Source organism: Eupeodes corollae, chromosome 1 (genome assembly GCF_945859685.1).
Source record: "Eupeodes corollae chromosome 1, idEupCoro1.1, whole genome shotgun sequence".
Lineage (NCBI taxonomy): Eukaryota > Metazoa > Arthropoda > Insecta > Diptera > Syrphidae > Eupeodes > Eupeodes corollae.
Window position 1 is genome coordinate 66,522,197 of NC_079147.1, and position 24,934 is coordinate 66,547,130.

Genomic DNA, 24,934 nt, shown 5'->3' on the forward strand with positions numbered 1-24,934 from the left:
TACATAGTTTTGGAGAAAGTAAGATTATTGCACTTGATATTTCAAAAGCATTTGATAGAGTTTGGCATCAGGCTCTCTAATGCGTGCATTCGGTTTTCATGAATCCCTCCTTCCTTCGATTAGTAATTACCTTTCGAATCGTTCAATACAAGTGGTATTGGATGGATTCAAGTCTGAAAACCACAAAATAAATGCTGGAGTGCCCCAGGGCTCATTAAATTCCGACCTAAACAGCATTGTTCAATGGGGAATAGGAAACCGCGTTGAATTTAATGCTTCGAAAACCCAATGCTGTCTTGTCCTTTGCCATTATCCATGGATGGCACTTGCATCAATGAGACTGAACACCTCGATATTCTCGGTATGTGTGTCACCAACCACCTCTTGTGGAATGATCACATACGCGATGTCGCCAAAATTTATTTAAACTTAAAGCTCTTGGTTATCCACCATTTTTCTTAGCTTGGATCAAATCATACCTTGAAAACAGATCCTTTAAGGTAAAATTTAGAAATTGTTGATCTGAACCTTTTGTTCCTCAATCTGGTGTTCCCCAGGGAAACCATCTTGGCCCTTTCCTATTCGTCCTGTCTATTAACGACGTATCGTCATGTCTACGCTCAAATGAAGTTCTTATTTGTGCTGATGACATGAAAATTTTTAAGATAAAAAAGTCCACCCCAGATCGTATCCTTTTACAGACCAACATTGATAGTTTCACATTTTGGTGTGGGAAAAATTGCCTTTCACTCAACCTCTTAAAATGCCAGACGATAACTTTTACTAAAAAACTAATCAAAGGCGTATTTAATTATTGTATATCACAGAAAAAACTCTGTTGCGTTTCCACATTTAAGGATTTAGGTGTTCATTTCTGTTCCAACTTAGAACTTGCACATCACATTTACATTAATATTATTGTTAATAAGGATAGTTCTATGCTTGGTTTTATAAAAAGCTGGTCAAAGGAGTTCAATGATCCCTATGTTACTCTTTCTTTATATAATTGTCATGTTCGTCCTCATCTTGAATATGCTTTGCAGGTATGGACACCCTATTACGAAATTCATAGAAAACGTATTGAATCTATTCAACATAATTTCATTCGCTTTGCCCTAAAGGGACTTCCTTGGGATGATCCTTATGATCTGCCTCCCTATGGACATCGTATTCTACTTCTTCAAATGCAATCTCTCCATTAAAGGCGTGTTTCGTCAGCTCATTAATGGTGAAATTGATGAACCTTATTTGCTATCTTGTGTACATTTGAGTTACCGAGGCGGAACTCGCATAACCTGCGTATATTTGATTTTATACATTTTGACTTCCATACAACTAACTATGGGAAGAATGAAGCTTTAAGCATTTTATATAACTTAACAGTTCTTTTTATATAAGTTGGGATTAAAATCAATGTTTATAAACAGTGTTCCACTATCTTAAACGTTCTTATTTTGTTTTTTGTTCTGTAATAGTTAAATGTTAATTATGTTTTGTATTTTGTGCGTGTGTTAGGCTATAATTGTATTATTTATTTTACTAATAACTAACACATGCACTTATGATGAGCCATCGTAATTTGACGCTTGCTATAAGCTTAGCACTTTTTGAAACTTCTGAAGTGTACAAAAAAAAGCCGTTAATTGTTTTTTTTTTTTTCACAAAATATGCTTGTTAATTTAAGTCTCTAGCGTCATTGGTTCGTGAGATATTTCGGGTTAACCACAATTTTCACCTTTTTTTAAACTGCTATGGTGGTGTTTTCACCACCCACGCAATTTTCTTGAGAGCCCTTTCTGCCTTATTAGAAGGCATTCGAACTTTATCTAAACATGTCCCTTCAACAAACGCCCACGATATTAAAAACTTTATTTCGAACAAGACTGATACGTCGCTATTAAAAGTTGAGAAAATGATTCATCGAAACCACTCGAAATATGCATCTTTTAAGATAAGAGTTCCAGACTCAATCTTCCACCTTCTAAACTCAACATCGCTTTGGCCAAAGGGATCATAATACACGAATTCGAGAATAAACAAAATAATCATATAAAGTCGTCATCCTTCAAGATACCCGGACAATGCATTATTATCGAAGAGGCAGATTTAACACGTTTTGATTTATTACCAAAATGTCAATGGCCTAAGGACAAAGATCAATACGATCTATAAAAATATTAACAATCTACAACATGACATAATTACTCTTACAGAAACATGGCTAAATAATTCCTTCATAGATACCGAAATCTTTGCCTCAACTTACCAAGTTATAAGACGGGAGGCACCAATCGAGCGACTCGGAGACAGTTAGTGGTGAAATACTATTCGCGGTAAAAAAACTACCTTACATGCACTTTGGTAGATACTTTTGATGTTTCTGACGTCGAAATGCTATGTATTAAAATCAAATTGGAAACAGGTTATCTCTTTATCATCTCAATATACATACCTCCAAGATCTACCAGTTTTGTCTATGAAAATTGCATACATTTAACTGAGAAGATCCACGACCAAATGGAACCTAATGATGAACTGCGGATCGTAGGTGATTTCAATATTCCGAACTTCAACTGGACAAAATCATTAGATTTCAACTATTTTACACCTATCAGTCCAACGAGCACCAATGGATTCACAATTATTGTATTGATGGTTTAGCTTCTTGTGGACTTGTTCAATTCAATGGCATGGCTAAAATCTAGTAAAACTAGAGCAGAAGAAGACTTCAGGATTTACTCCGAACTTAAAAATATTTTCATTGTCTATTTCAATATTCTATATTCTGACTATATTATAAAAATTGAAAATGAATTGAAACAGACCCCAAAAAACTTCTGGGATTTCGTGAAAAGTAAAAGAAAAACAGACGGTTACACAAACTCTATGTCTTTTAATATCACAACAAGTCATGACTCCCAAATAATTTCAAATATGTTTGCTAATTTCTTTAAAGATGCTTTCGACATGCCTTCTTCTTTTCAAATTCCCGATTCGTTCTTTCCAGCCCAAAATTATCCACACCTTAACTCAATTCACTTGACAATATGTGAGGATTCAATTGTTCGTTGTGTCTCAGAACTTGATGACTGTTTTAACCTGATGGAGTACCATCACATCATGTATTTTAAAAAAATGTGTGTCTCATTTATCGTACCCTCTGTTTGTTTTCTTCAATGAATCCTTAGAAGCTCAATTTTCCCACTATTATGGAAAAGTGCATTTATAACTCCGATTCATTAAGAAGGGTCTAAGAATGAAATAACGAATTACCGGCCGATTGCCAAACTTTCCGTTATTCCCAAACTATTTGAGTCCATTATATGTAAAATGTTATCCTTAAATTGTAATTCAATTGTATGTGAAAGTCAACATGGTTTTGTCCAGAATAAATCAACAATTACAAGCCTACTTCACTTCACTTCTTTCTGCCTTGACTCCTTCGAAGATCGTTACCAAGTAGATTGCGTATTCACAAATTTCAGTAAAGCCTTTGACAAATTGTGTTACAAGACTTTAGTCCATAAGCTTAAGGCCTTAGGGTTTAACGATTCATTAAGAAGGGTCTAAGAATGAAATAACGAATTACCGGCCGATTGCCAAACTTTCCGTTATTCCCAAACTATTTGAGTCCATTATATGTAAAATGTTATCCTTAAATTGTAATTCAATTGTATGTGAAAGTCAACATGGTTTTGTCCAGAATAAATCAACAATTACAAGCCTACTTCACTTCACTTCTTTCTGCCTTGACTCCTTCGAAGATCGTTACCAAGTAGATTGCGTATTCACAAATTTCAGTAAAGCCTTTGACAAATTGTGTTACAAGACTTTAGTCCATAAGCTTAAGGCCTTAGGGTTTAACGACAATTTCTTGACGTGAATCTCGTCTTATCTTAAGAACAGAAGTTATAGCGTTATATTCAGAAATTAACTCTCCGACCAATTTTACGTCAATTCTGGTGTTCCACAGGGTAGCCATTTAGGTCCTTTATTATTTATCTTATATATAAATAACATAACATCCGTTAATAAAAAACTCCTCCGTTTTAATATACGCTATAAATAAAATAAATTGGGTGGCGCGACAGTCCGTTGAGAACCAAGGCCTAGTGACTTACAACTCTCAACCATTCCTGTGTGCGAGTAATGTTGTCAGGAATGGAGGGGACCTACAGTTTATATGCCGACTCCGAACGGCTAATTTTGAGAAAGCACTTTTTCATGACAATAGTTACTCTTGGAGAATTTGTCAATTCCTCGCAAGAGGCAGTACCCATGAAAAGACTTTAGATGGCAGAGGCAGGGATCGAACCCAAGACCTCTAGCATGACAGTCCAACGCACTAACCATCATGCCACGGGTACCACTTAATATACGCTGCTGACATTAAAATTATCAAATCTATTAGTTCAATTAATGACTGCTCACAGCTTCAAGAAGATCTTCATAGTTTTATTGAATGGTTCAAACCGACTTTTATTGAATATTGACAAATGTAAGACTATGTGTTTTGCACGAAAAAAAAAACAATTATATGTTGTGTTATATGGGCACCATAATATTCAGTCCATATTGACAGACTTAAACGTATCCAAAAAAGATATATGCGCTTTGGCCTTAATTTTCTTCCGTTTTCCCAATTATTCACACCACCTCACAGTGTGGTAGATCGCAAATCTAGCTGGACAAAATTAATAACTCGCGTTGGTTTAACTTTCTTAAATTTTTTTTAATACAAAATGATTTTAATTATATTAATGATTCTAAGCAACAAGTATTTTTGTTTTTAACTATTTTTTTTTAATAAAAACAGACCAAAACTTAAAAGTCTCACTGGCTGGAAAACAGACATTTTTAAGACAAAAATTTGGTTTCTTAAATTCATCATTCTGTGATTATTTATAGCTTTATATACTCGTATTTAGGTTAAATATTACAAAGATTCATGATAAATACAATTATTAAGTGAACTTTTACGAAAGAAGTCGGAGTTCGTCGTTACTATTGTTACAGTAGAGCCTCAATTCAAAATTGTATAATAATTATTTTTATTTACTTGCTTATACTTTATTACATTAATAACACAAATAATAATACATAAATACACTTATAGACTTTGTCATTCACTTTCATATCCATCGTAAAAAGATTCTTCCTCCTTAAGAGCATCAACAGTTAATAGTGAAAGAACTTATTTTGTTATTATACCTCGAACTCGAATAGGATTGTGACGTAAGCTTGCAATAAATGGTTCAGATGAAATTAAAAGGCGATTGAAAAGATCTGTATTTGTATCTACTCTCGACGTTTTTCTAGTAAATAGCTCTCTAAATTTGATTGTTAACTCAGCTGGATAACAGTTTTTCTTAGCTTTTTGAATGTTTGTATATGAAGGAAAAAGATCTTTACATTTTGCGTTGACTTTTTTCCGAATAACATCATATTGATGTTTTGACAAATTTTGACCATTAAAGATAATGCTTCATCAGCAGAAAAGTCCACTGAAGGTACATACTCAGAACTATATCTTTTACAAAGTTTTTTCAATTCCGTACCCTTACTGGACGAAGCTTCCGACAAATCTTTCAAAAGCTTGGCTGAATCTCGTTTTCTAATTTTTCGAAGCACTATCTCACTAGCCTTAACAATTTCTTGAGGGTCAGTTGAATCTAAAAGACTTTGAATCTTCCTTTTTTTCGATTTTTCAGAACAGTCATTAAAGATTTTTGGTTTTCTTCCAGCTTTATCAAGATTTTGAGGATTAAGCTTTCAGGTAAAACATAAGGTTCATCAAGCCAAACTGCCTTTGATGTCAAAAAACGGTTGCGATGCCTTCCACTTTTTTTCCATTTTTCACTTAGCTTAAAGCAAACAATATTAATATTTGCCTTAAGATTTGTTTTAACTTTTTCTGATATGTCTCGAAGACCATATCTTTCCATTATTAATGACAATACGACTTCTTTTCGATGTATTTTGGGAGTTGTTTTTCCATTCTTCAAATATTTCCTTGCGCGATAGAGTGGAGGTCATACTGGAAAAGTGAAAAAAAAATGTATGGCGGTCGCTAAAAAACGCGCAAGATATTTTTTATTTACCTTAAAGTGAACACTTAACAGATTAATTTAAGTATAGTCTTGCATCGGAATTATGCGGAATAATCAACTTTAACTCTACTTAAAAAAGAAAATATTTTATTTTTTCCTCTTTCTCACCCTCTCACCAAAATATTTTTTTTTAATATTTCCAATGGAAATAATTAAATAAAAAGAGGCTGGGATGCGACCCACACTGATAACTTCCCATCCCGTCTGTCGATTTGTCTTGCTTAAAAGTTTGTCTATATGTACTAGTATCAATTTTACCAAATTTGAGTACTATTTTTTATGGATTTTATTTTTTATGAAAAAACGGACTGTTGGATTTTTATATAAAAATCACGAATATCGAAAACAATATTTTCTGTAAAATAAAATAAGTTTGAAGCCAATATTTTTAATTTTTGAAAAGCTATTTGAGTCGAAAGTAAATGTTTACCAAGTTTTAGTATTGTTTTTTTAGAGTTTTATTTTTTGTAAAAAAACCGTCAATTCGATTTTCTTCAAAATTCTATCGAATGTTGAAAACAATATTTTCAATAAGATAAAATTAGTTTGAAGCCAATATTTTATAGTTTTGAAAAGATATTTGAGTCGAAAATCAATTTTTACCAACTTTTGTTAAATTTTTTTTTAAGTATTTAATTTTTTGTACAAAAACTATCAATTCGATTTTTTTCAAAATTTTACTAAATGTTAACAACAATATTTTTTGAAAGATAAAAGTAGTTAAAAGCCAATAATTACAATTTTTTAAAAGATATTTGAGTCGAAAATTAATTTTTACCAACTTTTATAATTTTTTTTTAAGGTTTTTATTTTTTGTAAAAAAACTGTCAATTCGATTTTTCTAAACATCTTTCAGAATGCTTAAAACAATATTTCTTATAAGATAAAATAAGTTTGAAGTCTAACTTTCAAGTTTTTGAAAAGATATTTGAATCCATATTCAATTTTTACCAACTTTTGTTAATTTTTGTTCGGTTTTTAATTTTTTATAAAAAAAACTGTCAATTCGATTTTGTTCAAAATTTTACTGAATGTTGACAACAATATTTTTTAACAGATAAAAGTAAATTAAAGCCAATATCTCAAAGTTTTGAAAAGATATTTGGGTCGAAAATCAATTTTTACCAACTTTTATTCATTTTTTTTTTTAGGTTTTTATTTTTTGTAAAAAAACTGTCAATTCGATTTTTCTCAAAATTTTACTGAATGTTGAAAACAATATTTCTTATAAGATAAAATAAGCTTGAAGCCTAAATTTTAGGTTTTTGAAAAGATATTTGAATCGATATTTAATTTTTACCAACTTTGAGTAATGTTTTTTTTAGATTTTTATTTTTTATAAAAAAAACTGTCAATTCGATTTTTCTCAAAAGTTTATCAGATTTCAAAAACATTATTCTCCGTTGCTCAAAATTGTTTTGGAGATGAAATCATATGTTAGTCGTTAAATTTAGGAGGTGACAATTTTTTTTTTCAGTTTTTTTGATTTAGAAAAAAAACCGTTAGATAGATTTTTTTCAAAAAATATACTTCTTTGAGATCACGTTACAGTTTATTATATAAAATTTAATTCAAGTCTCTAGCGTTTTTGGTTCGTAAGATATTTAGGGTTAACCAAAATTTTCACCTTTTTTTCAAACTGCTATGGTAAAAAAACCACCCACGCAATTTTCTTGAGAGCCCTTTCTGCCTCATTATCTCTATAACAAAATTTATTTGAAGTTGATATCTCTTCTGGTTCTTGAGCTATGGACGACGAAAAAAACGTCGCGAACGTACGGACGTACAAACGTACGTACACACGCACGCACAGACATCTTTCTAAAAATCTTTTATTGCGACTCAAGAGACCTTGAAATGTCAAGAACTGTCAAAATTTTCAATTTTACAATAATTTCCTATGGGAAGTTAAAAAACCTTTCACATTTAATATCGGTTTAGCTACCTTATGTTCTTGGTTCTCATAAGTAATCAAGCATTTTTACCAACCTTAACAAATAAACTATTTTTGGGGGTGTTGCTGGTAGAAATGTAATCTTTTTCCATTTAACATCGATCTATCGTTTTGGTGCTCCTAATATAAATCACTCTTTACATAAACCATATTTAAAAAAAAAAGTACGTATACGCCTAGCGCGCCACTATTGAAAAATATTATTAGAATGTGAATTTATCAGTATAAATATCATAAAAACACATTGAAACATAAAAATATATATTCTATGTTTTTCTTATACATACATATGTAAGTATTAAGAGCCTTAAAGCGATAACTATCTAAAACGAAACAAACAAACAAAAATAAAATATCTTAAATACCTATACTGAAATAGACAGCCCGAATGTCTGAGAGCTACTTTATCATGTTTTTATAGTGCTTCTAAGTACAAGGCAGGTCCAAGAGTTCCCAATACTTCACCATTATTTATCACTCAAAAATATTTCCTCAAGCTATGACACAAAGGCAGCATTCATCCTTTAGCCAGACAGCCAACATTAATGTATCTCTAGTTTATTTTCTCTTTTTGGTAAATCCCTGATATTGCTTTTGGTTCATGAACCTAGGACTTGCTTTTTCCTCTTTCCATATGTCGAGTTGTGTAAACATTGAAAATTGAATTTCGTTCAATATCAATAAATTCAAGAAGGTTCAAACACATAAAAATAACCAATGTATATAAATACATCTAATTCTATATAAAAATATGTTATTTCATCGACATTACCATATTGAACGAAATTACAAATTGTGGTCAATAGAATACCAAAACTCAATTAAACTGTCTGCCTTTAGGAGAAAAGGGTTTCTTAGATATTTCATAGGAGAGCTGAGTAAGAAAATGTTTACCTCTTAAAGGCAAATATACTTTAAATGCACATGAAATAAGAACGCCTCAAAACAGACTCGTCAGACAACCTTTGAACTTTAACCTATTTTGTTAATATTAAAATCCTAATCATCCTTATTGTTGCTTTTCTCAAATCCGAAATGTTAATGAAAATAATTATTATCCTTAAAGGTCCTTTTTCATAACTTAATTTCACTTAAGGACAAGGACTTCGAAAATGGTTGATTGTATAGAATTAAATATGGAAACTTGCCTACCACTTGACCTTGGATATTCAAATAATAGTCCATAATGAAATTATACTTAAAGCAATAAAATATCCTTTCAATTAATCAGATACTTGCTGAGATAATTTCTAATTGCTGACAGCCCATTTGATTATTATATTGTATCTGATTCCCCGTTAAGCTCTTGCGATTAATCTTCGAATCAGGCCCAAGTAAATAAGTGTCCTTCATAAACACCATATTCTAATCCTTTACATTCTGTCACGTAATTCAATGATAATCTTATTACAAATTTTATATATATATGCTCATAAAATTATACATCATCACAAGGGTATCATAAAAAATGTTTATCCTCTTTAAGCACACACACACACGTCACACCGCACACACGCATTTTTTTAAAGAGATCATAGATACAAATTCATAAGTTTTGGACCTTTCTATTTATAGCCTTATAAAGAATATACATCCGAAAGTCTTGGGACCGTCATTCGTTTTCGTAATTCATGTCTCGAAAATTGAATGTTTTTCTTTTGGCTTTAAAATTTGTTATTGTAAATCTTTGTAATTTTAAATTATGTTCAGTCGTTTGGGATAATATTCAATATCCTTTCCGCCAACACAAACTGTTAAGTTATTCTTACAGCTAACAGAGTGTACATTAAGTTATAAGACTTTTATAACTTTGAATGAAGGAAGACATTATCAGTTAAGCGGCTTTGGACTCATGCAAGCTGATTACCTTACTACATGGTTTCAAGTAGCTAATGCTTTCTTCCTTTTACACAAATTAAAACTTAAATATTAAAATAGTCAAAACGGGTGTCTCAGCATTAACCAAAAGATTTCAATTTGCCGTTCGTTTGAAAGCAAGCTGTTGACAGTTGAGAAACCAATGTACTCGTAGTTTCATAGTTGCACACAAAATGTTATGGAAATTATGAGCAAAAATTAACACAATACTTACATTTTTCGTTGTTTGCTAGGATAATATTTTGACAGTTTATAAATGACATTTGACAGTTGGGAAGGCAATATCATTTCACTGTTACACACTATCTAAAAATTGTACAACTTATGTCCCGAAATAAACGCAAGATTTGAATTTGGTTCTTATTGTTAGAAAAAATTTTTTGACAGCTAGCATATGACAGTTGGGAATGAAATATATATAGTTTCACTGTGGGACAAAATTTAAAAAGTTGTGAATATTAAAGCAATATCTTAATTTTTCGTTGTTCGCTAAAATAATATTTTCACAGATAACAGTTGACAGATAACATTTGATAGTTCTGAAAGCAATATCATCTCACTGTTTCATACTATTTACAAAAAAATATGAAACGTATGTCCCGAAATGAACGCAATATTTGAATTTGGTGCTTTTTGTTACAAATTATTATTTGACAGCTAACGGATGACATTTGGGAAAGCAATACCAGCATATAATTAGTATAACATAAGATTCATTGGGGAACAATATTTAACATGCCTTGAATATTATGAGCGGACATTAAAGCAATATTTTAATTTTTCGTTGTTCGCTTCAATAATATTTTGACAGATGACATTTGATAGTTCTGAAAGAAATATCATTTCACTCTTACATAATATTTACAAAAATTATGAAACGTATGTCCCGAAATTAATGCAAGATTTGAATTTGAAGCTTTTTTTAACAAAATATTCTTTGACAGCTAACAGATGACAGTTGAGAAAGCAATGTATGCAATTTCATTTTCGGACAATATTTAGCATATTATGAAAATTATGAGCATTAACTAAAGAAGCATTTGCATTTTTCTTTGTTTGGTAAGATAATATTTTGACAGATAACAGTTGACTCATGACATTTGGGAGTTTTGAAAGCAAAATCATTGCACTATTTCACACTATTTAAAAAATTATGAAACGTATAACCCGAAATTAATGCAAGATTAGAATTTGATGCTTTTTGTTAGAAAATATTTTTTGACAGTTAACAGATGACAGTTAAGAAAGCAATGTATGCAATTTCATTATCGGACAATATTTAGCATATTATGGGAATTATGAGCACCGTTTTAATTTTTCGTTGTTTGACAGATGTCATTTGAGAGTTTTGAAAGCAATATCATATAACTCTTTCACACTATTTAAAAAATTATGAAACGCATGTCCCGAAATTGATGCAAGGTTTGAATTTGATGCTTTTTGTTACAAATTATATTTTCATAGCTAACAGTTTGCATTTGACAGTTTTGAAAACAATGAGCAGGTTTGGAGAATAAAAGATCCTTCTATTTGCAGTCAAGTGTATTCTTTTCAATTAAGGTTAGCTTCTTGTCAATGAAAAAATGAGACGAGCTGTATTTTGACACATTTAAGTGCACTTAACTTAAAATTAAAAAAGAATTTCCTAATTTTTAGTCAACTTTCGAATAAAGTTGGCATCTGGCCAATTTATATACTAAGATCTTGTCCTACTTTCTGAGCCTGTCAAATATCATTTAACTGATAAATATTTCAAAAATTAAATATATTTAGAACATGTCAAGAATCTTTTATTAACTTCCCATAGGAAGTTATTGTAATGGGTCCGATTTGTCAAATTGAAAATTTTGACATTTCTCGACGTTTCAAGGTCCCTAGAGTCGAAATAAAAGATTTTTAGAAAGATGTCTGTGCGTGCGTGTGTACGTACGTTCGTACTTCCGTACGTCCGTACGTTCGCGACGTTTTTTTCGTCGTCCATAGCTCAAGAACCAGAAGAGATATCGACTTCAAATAAATTTTGTTATACAGATAATAAGACAGAAAGATGCAGAAAGGGCTCTCAAGAAAATTGCGTGGGTGGTTTTTTTGCCATAGCAGTTTAAAAAAAAAGTGAAAATTTTGGTTAACCCTAAATATTTTACGAACCAAAAACGCTAGAGACTTGAATTAATTTTTATATAATAAACTGTAACGTGATCTCAAAGAAATATATTTTTTGAAAAAAATCTATCTAACGGTTTTTTTTCTAAATCAAAAAAACTGAAAAAAAAAATTTGTCACCTCCTAAATTTAACGACTAACATATGATTTCATCTCCAAAACAATTTTGAGCAACGGAGAATAATGTTTTTGAAATCTGATAAAATTTTGAGAAAAATCGAATTGACAGTTTTTTTTATAAAAAATAAAAATCTAAAAAAAACATTACTCAAAATTCGTAAGAATTAAATATCGATTCAAATATCTTTTCAAAAACTTGAAAGTTAGACTTCAAACTTATTTTATCTTATAAGAAATGTTGTTTTAAGCATTCTGAAAGTTGTTGAGAAAAATTGAATTGACGGTTTTTTTACAAAAAATAAAAATAAAAAAAAAAATTAATAAAAGTTAGTAAAAATTGATTTTCGACTCAAATATCTTTTCAAAAATTTGAGATATTGGCTTTAATTTACTTTTATCTTTCAAAAAATATTGTTATCAACATTCAGTAAAATTTTGAACAAAATCGAATTGACAGTTTTTTTATAAAAAATTAAAAACTGAACAAAATTTAACAAAAGCTGGTAAAAATTGAATATGGATTCAAATATCTTTTCAAAAACTTGAAAGTTAGACTTCAAACTTATTTTATCTTATAAGAAATGTTGTTTTAAGCATTCTGAAAGTTGTTGAGAAAAATCTAATTGACAGTTTTTTTACAAAAAATAAAAACCTTAAAAAAAATTTATAAAAGTTGGTAAAAATTGATTTTCGACTCAAATATCTTTTCAAAACTATAAAATATTGGCTTCAAACTAATTTTATCTTATAGAAAATATTGTTTTCAACATTCGATAGAATTTTGAAGAAAATCGAGTTGACGGTTTTTTACAAAAAATAAAACTCTAAAAAAAACAATACTAAAACTTGGTAAAAATTTACTTTCGACTCAAATAGCATTTCAAAAATTAAAAATATTGGCTTCAAACTTATTTTATTTTACAGAAAATATTGTTTTCGATATTCAGTGATTTTTATATAAAAATCCAACAGTCCGTTTTTTCATACAAAATAAAATCGCAAATACGCAAATTTGGTAAAATTGATACTAGTACATATAGACAAACTTTTAAGCAAGACAAATCGACAGACGGGATGGAAAGTTATTAGTGTGGGTCGCATCCCAGCCTCTTTTATTTTCATAGCTAACAGTTTGCATTTGAAAGTTTTGAAAACAATGAGCAGGTTTGGAGAATAAAAGATCCTTCTATTTGCAGTCAAGTGTATTCTTTTCAATTAAGGTTAGCTTCTTGTCAATGAAAAAATGAGACGAGCTGTATTTTGACACATTTAAGTGCACTTGACTTAAAAGTAAAAAAGAATTTCCTAACTTTTTAGTCAACTTTCGAATAAAGTTGGCAGCTGGCCAATTTATATACTAAGATCTTGTCCTACTTTCTGAGCCTGTCAAATATCATTTAACTGAAAAATATTTCAAAAATTAAATATATTTACAACATGTCAAGAATCTTTTAATCTTTTTAGTTAAAAATTAAACTGAGTTAATAAACATTACTTGGAAACGGTATTTAGAAGTTATTTGCTTCTCTTGATTTATTTCGTTCAGAAGTCTTCTAAGCAAAAATACTCCATTTACCAAGATGGGAATTTTTGGTACGTTTCACTCTCCAAAATCTGTTTGTTTACATAGTTGTATTTGTAATTTTGACAATTAGTCCATGAATAAATGTGAAAACCAACAACAAAACGATGCGGATGGCTAGCGGTACTAACAACAAAATGTGGAGGTGAATAAATTTTTTTCAGATTTTTCTTTTTACTTTTTTCGATAAAAAAGTCAATAGAAAGCTATATTTTTACATTCATTTTATTGATAGCAAATCAATTTTGTCTTAAAAAAGCATGTTTAACATCAGTTTATTATAATTAATTCATTAATTTACAATAATCACCACGAAATTCTTTAAATTTCAAAATTCACCTCAGATTATTGTATCAAAGATGCGTTCGAAGAATCATCAAGTTAAGGGTGCGAGCGCAAATATTTTGTTTGCAAGTGATTAAAATCTGTATCAAATTAATTAATCCAAGTATATTAATAGTTTTTTCTCCATAATTTAAGCTTGCGACTATGTTTCAAATTCATTTTGATAAATAAATATTTAATTTGAAAAAAGAATAAAAAGAATTCTTGATTGATGGAAGCATACATGTATTTGTTATCAAAAAAAATATGTAACATATAAAACTAACACCAATAATACAACAAAAAAAAATTTAAAAAAGAAGCTGGGATTCGACCCACACTAATAACTTCCTATCCCGTCCGTCGATTTGTCTTGCTTAAAAGTTCGTAGGGTTTCGGGTTGGGTTAAAAAAAATGGTCAATTGAATAATTGTTTTTAAAAATTTTAAAATGACCAATACTATTTATCATATAAAGAAATAGTTTGGTTTGAAAATCTAGTTTTGTTAAAACGATTTTTAGTCGTAATTAAATTTTTACCAATTTTAACATTTCTTAAATTTTTACAAATTGGATGAATGAAATTAATTTGAGAGATATCAAAAACCGTACATCAATTTTTACCAAAAATGCGTACTATTTTTTGTAGATTTTATTTTTTTTATAAAAAACGGACTATTGGACTTTTATTAAAAAAACAACTAAATATCGAAAACAATATTTTTTGTGGAATTGAAGACAATATTTATAATTTTTAAAAACTTTTTGTGTCGTAAATAAATTTTTACCAAGTTTTAGTTTTATTTTTTTGTTATGTTTTTCTTTTTTGTAAAAAAAAAAAACAGATATTCCTCAAAATTTAACTGAGTGTTGACAACAATATTTTTTAAAAGATAAAAGTGGTTAGAAGCCAATATCTCAAAGCTTCGAAAAGATATTTGTGTCTAAAATCAATTTTTACCAACTTCGGGTAATGTTTTTTTAGATTTTCTTTTTTTTCTTTTAATAAGAAAAACATATTTTTGGATTGCTCAGTAAAGGTACCGTTCGTAGAATCGATATTTTTTTTTCTTAATTTTCTCAGCAACTTATTAACCGATTTCAATTTTTTTTGAATAAGCTCTTATATTGCCTTAACAATAGTTGATTCTCAAAACTACAATTTTTTATTTTTTGGATTTTTAAAAAAATATTGATTTTTTTTTTCTTCAAAATTCTTTATATCAAAAACGGGTCAACATTTTTTTACGAAATTCAAATGTAAAGCGTATATTTACAATCACTAAACAACTGCATACCAAAAATATTTTTAGAACAAAATTGATAAATTTTATATATAAAAAACAAATTTAAAAAAAAACCGCTCTTACGATTTTAAATACAAATTTTGAAAAATCAAGGGTTTTTTGATTTTTAAAATGGCATTTAAATTTTTGAAGACAAACTTATTTTTCTAAAAAAGGTAAAAGCTTTTTTAAAATTATTTTAACTGTGCATGAGCCCGAAAGAGCGCATTATTTTGACAAAATTGTAATTACATTCCAATCTTTTATCCAAATTAATGCATTTCGTACATATTAATGTATTTTTATAACAATAACTATTGTAAATACCAACGATGGCCGTGCGTGTAGCGCCACTATATCGGATAAAAGAATATGGTATATATAATCAACAATCTATTTTAAAGTGTCTATCAAGAAGTATTATCTTGGTACCTTTGTTGATATATATGATTTTAAAATATTATTCTTTACGAATAAGGTTGTTTCACTCATGTTTTACTTGCTTCGCCTATATAAAGAATAAATACTTAGCACAAGTTAAAGAAACGGGCCAGAAAGAGTATATGTATTTTCTATTGGAATCACTTTTTCAACGTATGTATACACATTATACCTGTATAGGTGTTACGAACAAACCTCGACAACTATTTCTTACGTGTCACTTCATAACTGAAATCCAAAAATCATGAGAGCCTGACTGTAAACTACACATGAATAGCAATTTCTTGTACTTGTTCGTATGCTTGTTTCTTTTAAAATTTCACGAAAAAATAAACTGATCATAATAACTCCATGTTTGCGCTTAAAACTTGTAGAAAAGAGGGAATGTGATTCGATTGTAGTAAGAACATTCTACCTACTAATAACATTCCTTCATTATCATCATAAACATGGCTGATCACGCCAATGAACTATTCTTCATTCGTTTTAGACACCTGTCTAACTACACAACCAATAGGCGATCGCTTTACAATTTAAACATACATGTTCTTCCTCTTTCTTATCTTCAGATCATTTATTTTCCATCCTCGTTCTTCCAAAGTGAAATTAAATAAAGCTATCCAAAGGAAAAAGCTTTGAACGAACACAAACAATTGTTTTCGTTAAGTATGCCTTTAAGTATTTTTCATTTTCCGGATGAGTTATCCTAGAATGAGTTGTGTCTAAGGATGAATTACACAGTTTTGTTGGCAAGTGAAATAGCCTTTATATCTTTGAAGACAAACTTAGTTAACAGGTATATTTTTAAACCTTATATAGATACTTTTAACGGCTCTTTGAATACAGGAGCAAGTTCGTGAGACCCAGTCGGGCATTTTATTTTAAACTGCTATGGTAATATTAAGGGTTAACCAAAATGTTCACCTTTTTTTTAAATGGTAAAAAAAAACAGCCCACGCAATTTTCTTCAGAGTCCTTTCTGCATCGTTCTGCCTTTTTATTTGTATAACAACATTTATTTACGTACACACGCACGCACAGATATCTTTCTAAAATTCTTTTATGTGGACTCTAGGAACCTGAAACGTAGAGAAATGTCAAAATTTTCAATTTGACAGATCGGACCCATTACTTCTATGGGAAGTTAATAATCAGAACGCTTATAGCACACCTGTTGCATAAATACAGAGAAAATAAAATGCAGATTTTGGCATTTATCACAAAATGAAAACGTCAAAAAATCGATCTGAATACATGCACAACTCTTTCAATTAATCATGTAATCGGCATGAATTTTTATTGTTGACTTACAGAAGTTTTTTTTGTCAATTAATTTTCATTAATTTCTTAAAAAATGTTTAGTTACCAAAGTTCAAGTTTACTTATTATTGTTTGAAGGGAATGTGAAGTAAAAATGCTACATAAAATGAAAAAAAAAGAGGCTAGGATGCGACCCACACTGATAACTTCCCATCCCGTCTGTCGATTTGTCTTGCTTAAAAGTTTGTCTATATGTACTCGTATCAATTTTTACCAAATTTGCGTACTATTTTTTGTAGATTTTATTTTTAATTACGGAATATCGAAAACAATGTTTTCTGTAAAATAAAATGTGTTTGAAGCCAATATTTTTAATTAATGAAAAGCTACTAGTCGTAAGTAAATTTTTACCAAGTTTTATACATATTTGTTTTAGGTTTTTATTTTTTGTAAAAAAACTGTCAATTCAATTTTTCTCAAAATTTGTCCTAATGTTGAAAACAATATTTCTTATAAGAAAAAATTAATTACAAGCTATTATCACAAAGTTTTTAAAAAATATTTGAGTCGAAAATCATTTTTTACCAACTTTTCTTAATTTTTTTTTCTGTTTTTATTTTTTATAAAAAAACTGTCAGTTCGATTTTTTTCAATCTTTAACTGAATATTGACAACAATATTTTTTGAAAGATAAAAGTAAATTAAAGTCAATATCTCAAAGTTTTGAAAAGATATTTGTGTCGAAAATCAATTTTTACCAACTTTTTTACATTTATTTTAGGTTTTTTATTTTTTGTAAGAAAACTGTCAATTCGATTTTTCTCAACATTTTTCGAAATGTTGAAAACAATATTTCTTATAAGATAAAATAAGCTTGAAGCCTAAATTTCAAGTTTTAACTTTAACTTTAAGTAATTTTTTATTTCGATTTTTATTTTTTATAAAATAAAACTGTCAATTAGATTTTTCTCAAAATTTTATCAGATGTCAAAAACATTATTCTTCGTTGCACAAAATCGGTTTAGAGATGAAATCATATTTCAGTCGTAAAATTTTAGGGGTGACAAATTTTTTTTTCAGTTTTATTGATTTATAAAAAAATGTTATATTGATTTTTTTCAAAAAATATACCTGTTTGGTATCACGTTACAATATATTGTATAAAATTTAATTCAAGTCTCTAGCGTTTTTGGTTCGTAAGATATTTAAGGTTAACCAAAATTTTCACTATGCTATGGTAAAAAAACCACCCATGCAATTTTCTTGAGAGCCCTTTCTGCATCTTTCTGCTTTATTATTGAATTTATTTGAAGTCGATAGGTCTTCTGGTTCTTGAGCTATGGACGATGAATAAAACGTCACGAACGTACGGACGTACAAACGAACGTACACACGCACGCACAGACATTTTTCTAAAAATCTTTTATTTCGACTCTAGGGACCTTGAAACGTCGAGAAATGTCAAAATTTTCAATTTGACAAATCGGACCCATTACAATAACTTCCTATGGGAAGTTAATAATGAGTTACTTAGATCACATTTTTTAGATTTGACACGGTAAAAATTACCGCGACAAGAACCATTCTCTCCGTCATCCAAATATTTGTTCCTCCCTCCTCCATTCCTACAGGTGTTTCCTTCAATCTACTGAGAGAGAGAGAGGGGCAGCCATGGTCCATCAGCCATCGGTTCACTCTCTCAGTACTTTGGAAAGAAACATAATCATGGATGTCGATTTTCCACTTTAACTAAGGTGACAGACGAGCGGTCTGGTCAAATACTAAGAACGGGTGACAGCCAGTCCCCAAAAAATGAGCATAATTACCACCATAAGTGTCAGGCGGATGGTCTGACTCCAGTAAACCAAAATTAGCACGGTCGACACTTGGTCTCCGAATGCCGAAGTTACTCCATGGGAGAATGACTTCAAGCCCAACTTTTACACCCTCATTATACTTAAATGTACAAGATGGAACGATAACGTAAGTCCCTATTTCCCCAAATCTGCGCGAAAGTCAAACGAAATAACTTCTGCCACATTTCTCTTCCCACAATTGTTATTAATCGAAACTTACTAATTTCCATCAAGTTTCCACAATTATATTTGTTTTGCTGGGAAATATCGGTGGGGAATAATGCAAAGTGTGAACAATCAAATTTCTTGAGTTCCAAGGTTTCTCTTTCATTCAAAATTGAATCGGGGATGATGACTTGCATTAAGCTGGGGAGATTAAAGTGCGAGTAAGAGAAGACTACTGGGTTTGCAACTTCGTTGGCACACTCACGCAAACAAGCTGAGCGTTGCTGAAAAAATGACGCGACCGAAACCCAAGTCACTGAGTTGCTGAAAGCACTGGGTATTTGAAGAAAAAGGGTTCATCCAGGCTTGGAAAAAGCCTGGGAACTCACTTTTTTGTAAGCTACGAAATCGAATAGATTGAAAGAAGAATAATTTTGGAAGAAAGAAATTTGATTGGAAAAAAATTTAATTTGAGGAAGTCTTTTGAAAATTTGGAAAAAAGGAGAATAATTTTGGAGATTTGGTGGGATATCCTCTTTGAGATACAGGAGAGGAAAAATTGGTTAAGGAAGGAAGGAACTTAACAATAAATATTTTAAAAATTAATTCCAAGACTTAATCTTTTATTGAAACTTCTTTCACCGTCGGTTTCGCTCCGAAGGTTTGCAATTTCCTTAATTATAAAAAAAATTGCTGGAGCCCTATTTCTCAATTTCAGGATAGACACCCCTGTAGTCACTGACATTTTTATATTCTGATCAATTTAATTGATCACCTACGATATCATCTCAATTTGGATATCAATTTATTCGCTGAACCCACCCTAAGCTGAGTGACCGGAGATATCAGCATCATACGTGCTGAATGTGCTAAATTTTTTTCTACGACCTTCTTTACGTTATAGGTTCTAGTCTTCGTCGTAGGTTCGTTCGGGATCGTCGTCGTCGCGTCGCGTAGAAAAATTATAGCAACAGGTTAGTGCAGTCAAATATTTTTAGAAAGCCAAAATTATTTTAGGAATGTTCAATAAAGAAATTTCCGCTTCAGCTTACCTATATCAACTTTTTAGAAACAAATTTAGCAGTAATAGCAGCCAATTATCTCATAACATATTGTTCACATTGTAAAATGTCTAGAAATGTTCATTTGCTACAAATTTCGTAATTTTAAATATTATTTAAAATTAAAAAAATGATCAGATACTTTTATACGATTTTTTTCAATTAAAATAGCTTTTATGAAATTCAGGAACTTCCCAAATTTCCAAATTCCAGAATAATTTATGTATCTACTTCATGAAAAATAATAGAAACAAGTTTTTCCCGAAATTTTTCCTTAATCAAAGTTGTCAACGACTTACTACATTGAACTCATTCATATGGTTTTGATTTAATTTTTAGTATTCAAATTAGTTTTAAGTAAATATAGAGGTTTTTTACTTACCTTCCAACTACGCTTAAATTTAAAAAAAATTATTGTTTATAGTTTAATGTATTAAATGTATAACCTTAGACCTACAAATTATTTTCTATGTGTAAATACTTTATTGAGAAAAGAGGTTTGCGAAAGCACAGAAACAAAATACAGCACTAATAAATCATTAAATATGTATTTGGTCAATTTCATTTAATTTAATATACATTTACAACATTTATTTGGATGGAAATTAAAAAGCAAACAAACAAATCTTCTAATTTAAGACACTTCAAATACTGTTGGTTAGGATTGTTTCGTTTTTGAACGCGGCCATGAAACTTTCAAAATGAAGCTGTTTGATCCTAATGTGACCCCAAACGGAAACTCCAGTTCAATTATCTGAACATTTGCTTTGTCTGACAGCTCAACAGCTATAAAAAATTGTCAACAAACAAAATATTTGCTCTTTGGAGGGATGACATAATAGAAATGTCATTCAACCCCGAAGCAAGCCCACCGTAACGCAAATAAGCCGAAGCTGAAGCCTGTTTGTGATTCAGCCATTAATCCTCAGTAGCTTGTAGGCAAACCAAAATGTCAGTCTTAGATTCTCATCTTGTTAAATGGAGTATTTTTGCTCAACAAAACGACACTTCTTCTTTGAAGAAGAAGCACTTGAAACACACACACTTTTTAAAATCAATATACTAAAACGACATGACGATAAATTTGGTTGAATTTTGTCAATTGCATTTAAAAGTTATCTGCACCGTTTTGCCGTTTTCCATATTGGATGTCTATTGTCTAGAAGCCTTCTCAACTTAACAAAATGACAGTTTGTCTTTAAAATAGAAAAGAAAATCAAACAATAGAATGAAAATGTCAATTATGAAATAAAACCAAATGTTACTCATACAAACGTCAAAAGCGAAAAGATGTGCTAAGAGTATTCGCCTTTGACCCGTCGTGGTTCAAACACTTTAACTCACTTAAAGGGAGTTAACTATGGTTCAACTGTAATTCAAAGTTCAAAAACTGCTAAACCTCAGTTGAGTTTTCAACCACCACTATTGTGCAACTGGTAATTTCCTGAACTTGTTGCTCTCATAGCACCTTAAATATTAAAATTAGTCTAAGAACACGCAAGTTCCCTCCGACCAAGGAGAAATTCGTGACTTAACCATAACCATATAATCTCAATTCCAAACTTTCTATTAAATTATTTTGAAAAATAAAATAAAATATTCATTTACGTTTATCTTACGTGCACTTAGAGACTATTTCTTCTTTATTTGCTACGACAATTTTCGTTGTCTGTAAGAATTCCATTAAATGAGGGGGTAGATTCTTAAAGCACTCATGTACCATTTTTTGAGTTTCACCGCAATTAACCTTTGAATAGTTTGTATACTTCTTCTTTTTGGCCACAAAGTCAAACACTTTTTCTTCATTTTGTTGACCATTAGTAAAATTTATCACATCATTATATTGTGATTCAGAAGTGGGAATTAAAATACAAGAAATACAAATGGAACATAAAATAAAATTGATTAGATGGAGGTGGAAAAACATTGCAGTACGTGAATAATTATATAAACGAAAACACAAGATATTTACAACCCTCTCTGGGATTGTTCAATAAATACCGCGTTTACGTAGTTTTTTAATATGATATGTGACGTTTTCAGGAGTAATTTTGTATCAAAATCACATCCGAACCGCTAGATACTCGGTAATCAACTATTGAAGCTGTTATCAATCCATCACAGCTTCACCTGATTAATGTCTTAGATGTAATAGCTCTTAACTGAGTTTGGGAAATAATCGCTTTTAAGGGAATGTAACTTATAACTTCTCTTATACTGTTCATCGCATCTCTTAATATACATATTTTTCGAATACAAAAGCTCTCGTCTTCAAAATTTAAAAAAGCAAACTTCAATGGTAATCAACCATCATTCAACAAGTTACTAGGATTATATTCTATATTATGCATCTTTATATTAAGGTTAATAACAGAATTTGAAAAAAGTAAAAGTATTTATTTTGAATTGAGTGTCTTGTCTTGAAATGTTGGGTGTTTTTTTAGAAGTACATAATATTGAATCCTTTCTTTTAAGATTCACACTACATTTTTGGGGATTCGGGATTTTCTCAAGAACCAGAAGGGATATCGACTTCAAATAAGGCAGAAAGATGCAGCAAGGGTTCTCAAGAAAATTACGCGGGTTGGTTTTTACCATAACAGTTTAAAAAAAGGTGAAAATGTTGGTTAACAATAAATAGGCTTTTCACACGAAAACCCGTTTTTCGCAAAATTATCGGTTACCTACATCGAAAACTCAAGTTTTCCCATAGATTTTTGTTAAACCACAAGTTTTATATAAAACCTCTCGAAAACTAGTAACAATTCAAAGTTGAACTAAACAAACAAACCTTTCGAAACATTCAGCGCTCAAATTAATGTAAACAAAACAGCTGATGACTGCTGTCAAAACAAATACTTCATTTTGAAATTTTAAATAAATTTGATCGTGGTTAGTAAAATTATTTATACAATTTCCTTACAAAATAAGAATTATTGCTTTTTGTTTTTTTATTTACAGATTATGGAAGAGAACTCGTCGCCACAAATATGTTCGACGCTTTCGCTTACTACCTGGAGAAAGACTTTTCAGTAACTCCGTTCAATCACAAGGGCTTGGGAGATATAAGATATAAAGGCCATAAGTTCATTTAAGTCGCAGCGGACTAGGAAAATGTGTGCCAAAACATTCCACAATGTGGGAATCGTTGTTCCAGTGAATAAAACCACAACAGTGGGCTATCGCCCCTTGATAGACAGCGATGCCAACATCAAGAAAATCCTCAGTGCCTTGGAGAAGCCAGGCGAGTCCTCAAAGAAAGAAGCCAATGTGATTTTGGTACGAATTTGGAACTAGGAATAGGAATTTACCATTTCTGCTCCGGCCATAAGGACCTACACGAAATCGTTCAGAATCTTCTCAACCCCACCTATAAGTTGCTCAGATGGCCACAATATATGGCTTATTTGGCCAACAGAAGCAATAGTCATAAGCTCAGAGTTATAGATTGAACTTGTTGTGAAAGAAGAAGAAAATGTTTTAAATAAAATTAATTTGTATTGTGACAGTTTGGTTTGTTGTTGATTCTGTGATATATTTTCTAGACAATTAGCTTCTTCTTAGTGAATTGTTCGGACCGGTGAAGAGACCGAAGAAAGTGGATAGCGCTGCAGCCAAGCAAGCTTGTAGTTCTTGTTGGTTCATGTATTTCGTGAGCCCATAGCACCCGCCCCAGAACTTCAGTTCAAACTCTTCTTCGAGACGAGCTAGTGTTACGGCCTTGTCTGCGCTGATATCCTGCTCTATCACAGCACAGGAAAGGAAAAAATTCAATCTTAAGAGAATACATACCATATAGAACATCTTCACTGTGTGAAAAGAAGTACTTGGATATTTTCAATATATCCGCATCCGAGACGGTGGGTGGTGAATGTGGTGATATACTGGGAGTTTTTTGTATGTTCGTTAAACCATTAAATTACATGATCCCATTCGTTCTTTTGGAGCTCGTTTAGATCTTTGTCTTCCGGAAAATCAACTTGATAAGTACCTACATAAGGCTAAAGTTTGTATCTTGCATTTCAAGATCCTTAAGTTCATTGCAGAGTTTGTCTAAAGTTCTGCGGCTCATTCTGAAATGTTGTTTGAAATACTCATCATCGTTTACTAACATTTTACGGTTCCAAAAAGTGCTTGTACGTACCTGCATAAAATATTTAGATATGACATAGTGTCACATGACCGATCAGGTTGTCGAACGGGCCCATAGGTCGTTTTGACAACTCTGTGCCATTTTCGTTTGTCCGGTGCATTACTGCATTCATCATTATTCCCAACCACTCAGCCATAGATACAATAGTTTTAATGAACTTCATTTTCTTTTACCGAATAAGATTTACTTTATAATAAATTTCTTTTTATCAAATACCTAAACTCTTTTTGGTATCTTAAATTAAAAAAGAAAAGAAAAAATATGCAATACATAGCTTCCTCTTAATTGAATTATTATAATAAGCTTACCTTTTTCCACATGTTTCTTTCTCGATTACGTTTTCTAATTGTATCAGCTTTTTTTCCGAAGTTCCAGGATTTGCAAAAGAAAACGAAATTTTTATGATTGCGGCTTGAGATAATGAACAAATGTTTAACAAAATCTTCGTATTTAAATTGCTTAGAATTCATTTCATTTTCAGAGATAATTTGAGAAGAACAAACATTTTTACCCACAAAGTTTTTCATCAATACAAAATTTGACAGAAGGTGTTAAACAAATTTAAATTTCGAATGAAAATA

At 30.6% G+C, this 24,934-nt stretch overlaps 2 protein-coding genes across 2 annotated transcripts in view; both read right to left on the reverse strand.

Moving 5' to 3' along the window:
• The window catches only part of LOC129938421 (uncharacterized), an 80,160-nt gene extending 57,888 nt beyond the window's left edge, over window positions 1–22,272 (reverse strand). The window contains exon 1 of the mRNA XM_056045972.1: window positions 21,820–22,272. Coding sequence (XP_055901947.1) covers window positions 21,820–22,127 — 308 coding nt within the window. The 5' untranslated portion in view covers window positions 22,128–22,272. The remainder of the gene's footprint in view (window positions 1–21,819) is intronic.
• Window positions 22,273–22,890: 618 nt separating this feature from the next.
• Window positions 22,891–24,934, reverse strand: part of LOC129938422 (60S ribosomal protein L15) — a 54,520-nt gene continuing 52,476 nt past the window's right edge. The window contains exon 4 of the mRNA XM_056045974.1: window positions 22,891–22,901. The gene's annotated coding sequence lies outside the window, so the exon portion shown is untranslated. The remainder of the gene's footprint in view (window positions 22,902–24,934) is intronic.